The sequence below is a fragment of the Myotis yumanensis genome, unplaced genomic scaffold, assembly GCF_028538775.1.
Source record: "Myotis yumanensis isolate MYYU_CA2020_CCGP unplaced genomic scaffold, mMyoYum1.0.hap1 SCAF_2, whole genome shotgun sequence".
Classification (NCBI taxonomy): Eukaryota; Metazoa; Chordata; class Mammalia; order Chiroptera; family Vespertilionidae; genus Myotis; species Myotis yumanensis.
Genome location: NW_027223753.1, coordinates 152,146,578 through 152,158,950, shown reverse-complemented (window position 1 = coordinate 152,158,950; position 12,373 = coordinate 152,146,578). Strand labels below are relative to the sequence as shown.

The 12,373-nt window shown below is 42.9% G+C and overlaps 1 protein-coding gene across 1 annotated transcript in view; it reads left to right on the top strand.

The window, feature by feature from the left end:
- The window catches only part of DRD3 (dopamine receptor D3), a 38,370-nt gene extending 26,337 nt beyond the window's left edge, over positions 1 to 12,033 (top strand). Inside the window, exons 5-7 of the mRNA XM_070403557.1 lie at positions 6,727 to 6,923; positions 10,374 to 10,656; positions 11,813 to 12,033. Coding sequence (XP_070259658.1) covers positions 6,727 to 6,923; positions 10,374 to 10,656; positions 11,813 to 12,009 — 677 coding nt within the window. The 3' untranslated portion in view covers positions 12,010 to 12,033. The remainder of the gene's footprint in view (positions 1 to 6,726; positions 6,924 to 10,373; positions 10,657 to 11,812) is intronic.
- Positions 12,034 to 12,373: the final 340 nt, after the last annotated feature.

Sequence of the window (12,373 nt, the reverse complement as noted above, 5' to 3'; positions counted from 1 at the left end):
TTCTTTTGGAAGGATGGATGGAAGGATGGATGGACAGATGGATGAACAATGTGTGTATCTGAGATATTTGAGATTTTAAACATGACACCAGTCCAAATTTATACCTCATATGGATCAGTGCCTTCTTGTATGTTCCATGTCCATCTTTGGGCCTCAGAAATTTCATGTGTTGAACAAAAACTACTTTCATATAGGAAAGCTATAGGTATTGGTGATAAATACTGAGTCTTTACTAAGAGAGAACTGATTGACTCTTTTTCTAATGTTAATTTGGATTTCTTATTTTGTCCATTTGAATTGGTTCATTCAATTCCTACTGCGTTCCAGGTTCGTGCTTTCTAGTATATGTGTACAAGTCACATAGCTAGCTATGTGTTTGGGTGTTATGCAGACATTCTATGTAACATATTACATATAAATACAGGAAAATTCTAACCTATAAATAGTCTTCAAAGAGCCATTTGCTGGACAATGATTTAGAAGTCAAAACACATTTAGAAAGACAGACAGAGACTCGAGTCAAAACAACCTAGATTCAAACTCCAATTCTACTACTTACCAGCTGTGTCTCCTTGAACAAGTCACCTAACTTTTCTAAGTGTCCTTATTGATCAGTTTGGAATAATAGTGTAGTGGAGCATAAACTTGAGCAAATTCAAATGTGTAGACTCGGTCTGTATATTCAGTTAGGAAGATTTCAATGTTTGCTGTTATATATGACTTCCTACAAATAAGCCCGGCAACTTCATCTCTAAAATTACACGGTGCGTTTGAACTCTTTAGAATGTATCATTCATTTTACTTATTACTGTTCAGAGCTGTAATCAAATCATGTATCTTTATATGTGATTCAGGGGATTTTTCTAAGCAAATTTCACTCTATAATTTTTACTTTACTTATTCATTGACTTTAGAATCTAACCCTACATATGGTATAATTCCACTTTACCTCCTTCGTAGACTTTTTTACAATTAAATGAGGATTAAATTGAGATAACATAGATAGACGTGGCCAGTACATACCAACTATTCAAGTTCAGGCTTGTTTCTCTGCCACATTAAAGGTTAAATAGCCAAATTATTCAACAAATACTTGCCTGGTTAACTCAGGGTGTTCCTAAAATACGATGTTATTATCATCTTTGCATTACTCTTTACCCTGAGTTATTTTGTTATTTTCACTGAATGACACTGTATACACCAGCTGTGGGCAAACTACGGCCCGTGGGCCGATCCGCCCCGTTTGAAATGAATAAAACTAAAAAAAAAAAAAAAAAGACCGTACCCTTTTATGTAATGATGTTTACTTTGAATTTATATTAGTTCACACAAACACTCCATCCATGCTTTTGTTCCAGCCCTCCGGTCCAGTTTAAGAACCCATTGTGGCCCTCGAGTCAAAAAGTTTGCCCACCCCTTGTATACACACAAGTATATATGTACACACACACACACCCCAAAGTAACATTCCCCAACATGATGATAGAGACTGACTGGCACTAAAGTACCAGTTTTGATGAGTGTTAAGTATGCTTTCTGGGTAAGTCTGATAACTAAGCCAATTTATATATCTTTGTTTCAATACAAAAAATGCATTCTAAGTTGGTATTTTTAGCATGGGGCACTCACTACCACTGTTAGACCAAGGCATTGCTTAACCGTCCCCTCTCCCCTCCCTGGTCAGCAGCAAATCCCCACCAACGTTTGCAGGACTAGGTAGGTCCTCGTACTTATTCTTGGAGACTGGTGGAGGGGTCTTATTCATTCTCATACACACAGGCACACACACCCTGGTAAGAGTTAAAACAGTCTCAATATCTGGCATTAGAGGTCTCAGTTAATGTCAACATCTAAAGTGAAGAAGAATGATGAGCTCATTGCAGTGTTGTTGCCACCAATGAGATCATTATTTTTCCAGCAACAAAACTCAGAAAAAAATCCTTCCAAAAGGATTTTCAAATATAGAATTGAGATAGTAGAGAATGTCCATGACTTAGCGTGTACACTCTCACTTCTCTCGTAATCTCTCACTCTCTCTTACCTTTAAGATTACTAATAAGGCCATGGTAAGCCCTCCACATATTCATATCTTATGTCAAAGTGTTGGGTCCAGCAGAAGACCCCATTAGACATTAGCTAATGGTGTTGTTGTTGTTACGTATTAGGAATGGTTTCTGTGCCTCAAAATTTAACTCTGTACCTGTTCCAAGGAAAAATCTGAACAGTTGTAATTCTAGTAGTTATAGAGGAGACCAGTTGTCTCATCCGAAAACTCGGTTCAGGGATTAATGAGCAGAACTCAAGGCGGGAGTCCCGGCATCCTTCTCTGCCTCAGTCAGTCCTTCACAGAACGGCATCATTATCTTGATAGATGTGGGTTCCTCCAGCACCTCTTCCATCTATAAGGAAGTTCCCAAGGCCACTCAAAAGCCCAATATAAACGACTTCTCTCAGCTATGTTTTTCTACTCTCTCTGTGAAAAGCAGAGGAGAAAGGGGCAGGATACTGCAATAACACCTGATATTGGAAGTAAATAAACTTTCACTAACAAATGAAACACAAAGGGACATTCTGACAGAGTTCTTTCTTTTTATGAAATGGGCTGCCATGCGGGATTGTGAATTGTCAGAGAACAGAAGGGAGCGAAAAGTTGAACTTCAGTTTCTTTCAACTTGGAGTTGCTCCTGTTGACTGAGGAAAGGTCAATATGTACTTCTGGATGTACGTTTAAGGCAGGGTCTTGAGTCATAGAGAGTTTCAAGGCTGTGGGGCCTGGCTGCCCAGCATTGCCCCTGATCCCAGCAGAATATAGAGGCCCCGAAGTCTAGCCCGATATCACACCATCAACAGCCCCCAACAGCCGTGGAGCATGGAGTGTTGGTGCTAGAGAAAAGCCTAAAGATCCCTGAATGAGCAGCCCACTCCTTTCATTTCACAGACAAGAAAAATAACTAGTATTTAAATTTTTGCTAAATCAGATAGCTATTGTGTTATAAAAAAATTCTAGAGTGAATAAGCAATAGCTGGTAATGAGGGTGTAAGAAATCTTCAAGGGAGAAAAAACTTAAAGCTGAGAAAATCCTATCAGGTAGCTTAACTTTTCTTCGAAACAAAGACACGGCGGAGTGCCATGATTCGGTTTTAGCAATATAACACCTCACCTGACCTTCAGAGCACTGGAGCTGGGAGGAGTTTGGTTGAGAAGCACAAAGTTAAAAGAATAGTAGGCTCATTCTAAAATCAGACTCATCAGGATCTCCTGCCTTTGCAAACAAGTAGAGGATAGACCTTTCGATGAGCTTCAAGTCCATTATCTCTCAGGTCAACCTGCTCTGGCCTTGCTGCTCACATCACTGTGGGACCAAGTTGCCAGGCTAGCCCACAAGAGCCTTTTAGACTCATTAGCAAAGCTACTGAGCGTTTTATCACCCCACACAGTGCCTCGAACATAGTAGGTGCTCCATAAAATTATGTTGAATGACATAATTCCTCCTTCTTATCATTTCCTCCTTAAATGTCGAGATGAGTTGGGATAAACATCTCAGTCTCAGAGAATGAGGAGTAACCCCCGGCCTCCCCTTTATCCTCCAGTCAGTGACTCTATGTATTTCTGTAAAATGCTCATCTACTTTGCGCACTTATTCATCATTCATGTATTCGTTCAATAACTATTGGGGTGACCGCACAGTACTGTGTTGTTGTTTTTTAATTCTTTATTGTTGAAAGTTTTACATATGTCTCCTTTTTCCCCCATTGACCTCTCCCCACCCACTCCCACCCCCCCCCCCAGCACATGCCCCCACCCCCATATTGTCTTTGAGCATAGTGCTGTTTTAATTAAATAATTAAAACAAGGTACCTCCTGGGGCATCTCCTGGGGAAGCCACAGCTCCCGTGAAGGACTCACTGCCCTCGCCTCCTCGGGACTCAGCAGAAAGAAGCTTCCAAAATTGCTGGTGTGGGGGCCTTACTCTACCCTGCAAATAGGACCTACACCCAGGTCAGACCTGGTGGGGACTGGAGTAGGGTCCCACTCGCTGGCCACTTACCTCCTATGTCACTCTGCCTGTTGACAGTCCTCCCAAGATTCGGGGAGAGGCTGCCAAACATGGTGTGAGGGCAGACAGCAGGGGAGGAAGGATGGGATGACAATGTAGGATCGGTGATTATACATCAGAGCCTTCACTGATTAGCGACCCTGAAATCACTACATGCTCTCTTCACTCTGTTTCTTATATATATGCTTTCGCTATTTTTACTGCAAAAATAAATATCTGCACATGATAAAACATAAGCTGTAATGGGAGACATATGCATACTTATATGTATCTCTCCCTTCTACCCCAATTGCTAATTCATCTCCCTCCCTAGGAGCAAACACAAGTACATACACTCAGGCATGTGCACACGCACATACATGTTTGTGTGTGTATGTGTGTGTATCCATTTTTACACAAGTAGAAGCACAATATACCTACTTTTGCTCCTGGCTTTTTTAAAGTAGTCGTTAATATATAGAGTTTAGAGGTCAGCCTCCCAGAACCCAGAGGAGGGTAGACAAGGGTAGAAGGTATACCTGGAGGGACAAATGGGGACTATCTAGCACACCTAGGAGGCAACAAGGTGAATAGCAGGGACGTAGCCCTGCTACCCCTCTAGCCCACTTCTTACTAGCAAAACGTGCTGAGGTGCCTCTCATCATAAATCATGGTCAGACGCTGATGACAGGAGAGCTCATGGCTGTTTAAAAGTTCAGAAGACCACCTGCTGCCACCCTATTCCTACCTCTGACCCCAGCCCCCTCAGGCCAGAAGATGCCAATCTGTGGCCACTGCTCAAAGCCTCATGAGCCATTTCCTGAAGGACACTGACACCGACTTTGGTAGGATGGTACTAATGTGACCTAAATTTCATCCCCTCCCCAGGAGAATCGGAGAATTGGCAAGTAGCTCATGAAGATTCTGGTGGCAGTGCTGTCGTTAAAATCCTCACTAAGCTCTGAGCACTCTTTTTGGTTGTTTGTTTTAATTCTTAGCTGTTACTTCCTCCCCCCCTCCACTCCCCAAACATTGTTCCCTGTAAGTCTCACTCCAAATTTCTATTCCAAGTGATCCCATCCCTTTTCAGTTCAAAAAGCTCAGAGGAGGTAAAACTTAAACAATAATAGTAAAGAATAAATAATTTATTCTCATTTCCTCTATATGACACAATATCTTTTAGAGATGCTGAAACTGAGGCTTGGCTAGTTAAGTAATTTCTCTAAGATCACACAGTTAATAAATGGCATACTGGGTCTCACACCTTGGCTGCCTGCCCTCTGCTACCTCAGAGACCAAGAAGCAGAATGAGGGGCCATGTGGCCGCAGCCTTCTTCCTGCCAACTCACACCTGAGTCTATATCTTCTGAGACCAGGTTTGGGTTGGAGAATGCCCAGCTCTTTATGAAGACTGGCCAGGTGTACCAACAGCTGTTGCTGACAGTGCTGGACAAAGCACAAATATGCCATTCCCCACTGGTTAGAGGGAGGTGGAGTGTCCAAATCACAGAAAGAAGATTAGCTTGGGGGTCAGAGTGGAGGAATGTATCCAGGCTCCACCCCTTTCAAGCTGTGTGATGTTGGGTCACTTACTAAACCTCTCTGAGCCCTAGTCTGCTCATCTGAGAATAAAGTCAGTAATAGCACCTGTGTCACATAATGTTTCCATAACGATTAGGTAAGATAATGTGGATAAAGCCGTTGGCATATCACCTGCAAGGTATTAGTTTGCTTTCCATTTCTCTTTCAAGAGGGGCAAGCTCCAGGCCCTCTTCTGGGCATTGTAAGAATCACAACATCTGCTAGTGATGAAGTCAAAGCTACAAGGCCCTCCCAGGAGGAGTGGCAGGTGCATTCCCGAATATAGAACAGAGACAAGGACCCTCCTCAATTCACATTGTCCACAATGACAATATCCTTACTGGTCCTCTTCCCATCTCACTGCTGGCCGTGGCTGGAATTCCTTGAAAAATCAAATGCCTGTCTCATATTCAGCCACCACCTGCCCCATATCCTGGATTCAAAATGGAGACCTGGCATTCTCAGCAAAGAAGGCTTCCTCCATTCAGTGCGTTCAGCAATCCTTTCAGGCCTCCACCCCGCAGGCCCCTTCCTGGGGCTGCATCCCTCCCGCAAGCCTCTGGCTCATTGCTCGGTGACACTCGCCCCAGCCTCCCAGGCTGCATTCCTCCATGGCACTTAGCACAGCATATGGAAGGGATCATCTGTCTGTCTAGAGTCTATGAGCTCCAGCCTGTGTGCTCCTTCAAGGGCAGACACGGTGTCATGCCTCTTCACAGTCCCAGTGTCTGGCATGTAATCATTGATTTTTTTAAGTGAACTGTGAGCAACACAAAGCTACATGAGACCTCCTACCCTCAGTGAGCTGACAACGTGGCAATCAGGACCTGTGTGCTAACTACACAAAACAGGCAAAAGTAGAGAGTTGTGAGGCACAAAGGAAGACAGAGTTGCTTCTGAATAAGAAACTCAAGTAAGCCTCCCGGATGAGGCAGCGTGTGAACTGGGGCACCGTGAGGGTGTAGGTGGGACCGGGAATCCCTGCTCCTCCAAGCTCCGTGTGGATCAAAGGGTGCAGATACCACATATGGTTTGGGGCCATAGCTTGTGCTCCCCATTGAGGTCTCATATTTGGCAAACTGCTTTGCTTTCTCCTTTTCTGTCACAGGAGATCCCAGTGTCTGCTCCATCTCCAACCCTGATTTTGTCATCTACTCTTCAGTGGTGTCCTTCTATCTGCCCTTCGGAGTGACTGTCCTCGTCTATGCGAGGATCTACGTGGTGCTGAGACAGAGGAGACGGAAGCGGATTCTCACTCGACAGAACAGTCAGTGCATCAGTGTCAGGCCCAGCTTCCCCCAACACGTAAGCATGTGGGAGGGGCAGAGGGAAGACAGCACCCGACTCCGTGGCCTCCCAGCCTTGTGTCCAGCAGTGAATGTTTTTGCCTGAACTGCCACTTTGGAGACACACATCTGACCCCCACCTTCTAATCTGCTGGTCTTGGCTCTGCTTTAGAGATAGTAAATTCAATCCAAAAAGTTCATTGAGAGTCTTTCCTAGAACACATCTTACTTGGGAAGATGATAGGATAGTTTCTAAACATGTTCTGCTTCCCTTCAAAGTCTTTCATTGTCCCCAAATGGCCAGAAGTTCAGATGTCACACAGGGTTCAAAGTTTTAGTGTGACAGTTGCATCATGCACTGCTAGAAGGTTCCCGAGACGGACTTTCTGGCCAGATCACTCATTCCAAAAATTATTGGGGTCCATCAAAATCTCTTTTCTGTACTACATCAGTCCCTGTATCCAGGCATTGACAAGCTGGTAGACTCGGGTGCTGATGATGCATTTTTGGGATGTTGTTAGGCTCTGACAAGGAAGATTGTTGCCTCAACACTGATCTTCCAATTTCTGGGGTTTTAAGTTCTGCTTATCCCAGTGCCCAGTGTCATAGTAGTTTACCCACAATGTACTTAAAGCATGAATGGAGACATACCAAACACTTGAAATCTTACAGGGAAGGGACAGCAGGAACATTATACAGCCTCTGCCTTCATGGAGCTTGGACTCTAAACAAGCAGATAAGCACACCTCCACCCAAAGTTAATGAGCAGCCCAAAAGTGAGTGAGATGTTTGCCAAATGTTAAGTGAAGACAATTGAGCCCTCAAATATTGAATGCCTTTGAAGTTATGAGAAGAAAGAGATCAATATGCTCAGGAAAGAGGTTCAGAGACAGAGTAAGAACTGAATTTGATCTTTAAGGCATTTGGATGTCTAGATCAATCTGAGTGAGGGTCAAACTCTCAAAGTTGAAGTCCCAAGGCTTGAGTAGAACAAGAATATTAATCCTCATGAAATAGGAGGGCGGCGCTGGAGGATGAGAATACGAACATACTGTGTTTAAACCATTGTCATCTTTATGGTTCAACGGTGTAGAGCTTAACCTACAACTATTTCTCCTTCAACCTACCCTAGTCTTCCTGTCTTCGGCTGCACCCCATTCGGCAATTTTCACTAAGGGCCAGATTTCCATCAGATGCCACAGGGAAAATGGTAAGTAAACCACACCTTTAATTACAGGAAAAGAATAAGAGATATTTTCTCAAAGATTCTGGCTTGACTTGATTCCACTTCCATTCCAAAATAGAATATAGCCCAATCCCACACTTGTATCTACAATATAGAACAGATCTGAGATCCTGCCTGATTTGAGCTTCAGAATAAGAATCAGCAAATGACACTCAAAAAGCATATGGCTATTGGATGAGATCCCAGTGACTGGAGCCAAAGACTCTTGGAAAGAAAATAGGATTCCAAAGAGTCTCCTATCTACCTACTCCAGGACTTCTGTGAGGATCAAATGAGATGAGGCACTGGAAAACGCTTCACAGACATTTGGTTAAAGTGTAAAATGTTTCCACCTAGCTATAAAGCAAGTCATGTTCCTGGGCTGAAGAAACTCCAAAGAGACTAATCACTAGAGAGAGGAAGCCAGGCATTGCTACCTGACATCATTACCTGATGCCCACAGCCACCGTTTCCTGGCTGGGTTGGGCTGTGGGCCACATTTTGCGCCATGGAATCTCAGCAGCATCAGCTGCGATTTGGTGGGGTGTCGCTCCAGCATGGTTGCAGGACCTGTGTCCCACTTTAGGGAAGCCGAGCGTTGCTTTGTGGGTGACAGGTCCATGGTGCCATTTATTGTTAAATGGCCTGTTGCTAGGGAGAGGAAGCCGGGCATTACTATGTGATGTCATTACCTGGTGCCCACAGCCACTGTTTCCAGGCTGGACTCATGGCCAATCTTATTTCATCTATACCCCCACTTACATTCACATAAATTCATTGGATTTTTATGAAACAAATCCCAAATATCATAGCATTTCAAAATACTTTGTAAGACTCTCTAAAAATATTTTGTGCCATGGGGTCTCGGCAGTGTCAACTGCGTTTTGGTGGGCTGTCACTCTAGGGTGATGGCGGGGCCTGTGTCCCACTTGGGGGAAGCCGAGTGTTGCTTTGTCGGCATCAGGTCTGTGGTGCCGTTTCTCTGTACATGGCCAGTGCACATCACGACAGCTCCCACGTTGAGCATCTGTCCCCTGGTGGCCAGTGCACATCATGGGGACAGGTTGGATGGTCGGACACTTAGCATATTAGCCTTTTATATATATAGGTTTCCAATATGCAAATTTTTCTCAATTGTCTCATAAATTTTTTATAGTTGGTTTATTTGAATCAAAATTCAAGTAAGATCCATATTTTGCAACTGGTAAATGTTATTGTTGTCATCATTGCAATTTATTTGTTGAAGAAACTGAGTAGTTTGTTCAGATTTTGTTGCTTACATCCCAGTGGTGTCAGTTAACATGTTCCTCTGTATATCCTAGCCATTCTAACGTAAAAAGGCCAGGCTATAATCCTATGCTCTCCCCCTCCAGGGATGACTGTGATTCTCCATGTTGTACATGTGGCAGGTACTTTTAAGTGTAGAGTCAAAAGCAGATTTCACTTACCTTAACTTTCCATGGTCCAATCACTCTCAGATGCGCCCTCTGCAGGTTTTGTGTGTGTGTCTGTGTGTGTGTGTGTGTGTCTGTGTGTGTGTGTCCCAATAAATTTTTATTCACCAAAACAAGTAGCAGACCAAATTTGACCTGCAGGCTATATAGCCTGTCAATGCCTGGCCTTTATAAATCAAAGAGAAAAAAATTATTGCACTATCATTGATCAGATCATGAAAATGTGTGGGGAAAAGATATATTAGCAATATTTGCATCATAAATTAATTATCTGATGATAACACACTTTTTCTTTTTTTCATTTTTCTTTATTGATTAAAGTATTACATATGTGTCCTTATCCCCCCATTGTTCCCCTACCCACCCCCCCACTCATGCCCTCACACCCATAATGCTCTCCAGTTCCATCCATGCCATTGCAACAGTATGGACGGAACTGGAGAGCATTATGCTAAATGAAACAAGCCAGTCAGAGAAAGATAAATATCACATGATCTCACTCATTTGAGGAATATCATGAACAACATAAACTAATGAAAAAAAGCAGATCCAGAGACAGAGAAGCATCTATCAGACCATCAAACCTCAGAGGAAAAGCAGGGGAGGGGGGCGGGTAAGGAGGAGAGATCAACCAAAGGACTTGTATGCATGCATTTAAGCCTAACCTCTGCAGGTTTTACACAATGATGGATTCCCCTTCCTTCGTTGCCTCCTCTTTTTCTTTCAGGGACATTCAGAAGATAAGCAATATCCCCAGAAATGTCAAGACCCTCTCTTGTCACACCTGCAGCCCCTCTCCCCTGGCCGGGCACACATGGGGCTGAGGCGTTACTATAGCATCTGCCAAGATACAGCCTTCGGGCCACCAGGCTTCCAAGAAGGAGAAGGAGAGTTGAAAAAGGAGGCAAGCACTCGGAACTCCCTCAGCCCCACCATGGCACCCAAGCTCAGCTTAGAGGTTCGAAAACTCAGTAACGGCAGGTTGTCAACATCCCTGAAACTGGGGCCCTTGCAACCTCGGGGAGTGCCACTTCGGGAGAAGAAGGCAACCCAGATGCTGGTCATTGTGCTTGGTGAGTTTGGAAAAGGTTGAGCTGAGCTGAGTTAGGTTGAGTTGGGTTAGGTTGAATTTAGTGCAGCTGGCAGAGGGTTAAGGTAACCACAGTTGACAGAATTGGAAATCCAATGACGGTTATATTTATAAATGTTTATCATATGACTGAAAAGGGTTTGTGTATAAATGTTAACTGGTGGAAATTACAAGACCTAGACCAAAATTTATGAAACATGAAACTCAGCAGGTCACCTTATCAGGCTGCGCTTATCCATTGTGTTTGTTGTCTTTCACATGGACTTACAATAATGGATAAATTAAATAATAAGTAAGATAATGATTAAGTAAAAGTGTGTGGTATTTACCAGGTATTTAACAAATGCTTACTCTAAAATATTAAGTAAAAAAATAGGGATGCAAAAAACGATGGTCATGTGGTATGATAAAATCTAGATGATATGAAATACAGAGAGAAAAAAAACCTGAAAATTAATTCACTAAGATGTCAAAAGTGATTGACTTTGCGTGGTGGGCATTTTTCTTCTTTCTACTTTTCTGTATTTTCCAAATTTTCCATAATATATAAAATCAGAGCTAGCTTTTATAGTAAAATATATATATATATAACTTATTAAATAAATATTAATTTATTTAAATTTAAAAAATTGAGAAATCACAGGTACCATATAGAGTGGAAGTAATTCATCCTCTTATCACTGACAAACCACGCCTCCTCATACCTCAGGGACTTTATGAGAACCCCTAGAAGTAATCTCCTCAACAGCAGGAATTGCGTCAATTATGTCTCTAGGGTCTTCTTTCCTGTCAGTGCCTAACATCAAGCCTTGATGGATAGACATTAAATAAATATTTGGTTTAAATTAACAAGTAGAAAAAACTAGTAAAGAACTACCTAAAAATCAAACTAGAAAACCGATTTAGGAACAAAGGCCTAAGATGAATCAAAGATATTTTGATGTTTTCTCATCAAAAAAAAGAAAAGAAAAAGTGGCTAATCACACCTACTTCACAGGGTTGGTTTAAAAATTAAATGGGTATGTAAAACTTCCTGCATAGTAACTGGCATAAAGGAAACAAGCATGAGTCATTTTCATGTTATAACAAAACAAGTACGAAAACCTGTTACCCAGTTTTTCTCTCCCTTTGTGACCTAGGGACCTTCATTGTCTGCTGGCTGCCCTTCTTTTTGACCCACGTCCTTAATACCCACTGCCCAGCATGCCACGTGTCTCCAGGGCTTTACAGAGCCACAACATGGCTGGGCTACGTGAACAGCGCCCTCAACCCTGTGATCTATACCACCTTCAACATTGAGTTCCGTAAAGCCTTCCTCAAGATCCTGTCTTGTTGAAGGAGAGGAGAGAACACCTCCTATGTCCACCTTTAGCTGCCATGCCATTGGGCCACTGGCCAGGGCCTGCTCCTAAAGACTCTGCCATGACCTCTGGCATGTAATAGGAAGAAGATTGCTGGAGCCAGGATGTCTCCGAGTGGCACATGCAATCAACTGCTTCCTGCAAAACAGAATGGTCTACCTCCCCAGCTAAAATCTGACTTCATCTTGGTAGTCTTCAAATGGTTGGAAGGCCCCTGAGTGATAAGCAATAATTCAGAAAGAAGCTGATAAAACATGACTCTACGCATACACATAATTATCATCAGAGGCATGATCCATTACAGTGAAGGAAAAATGAACAGATCTCATAATTCTCAAC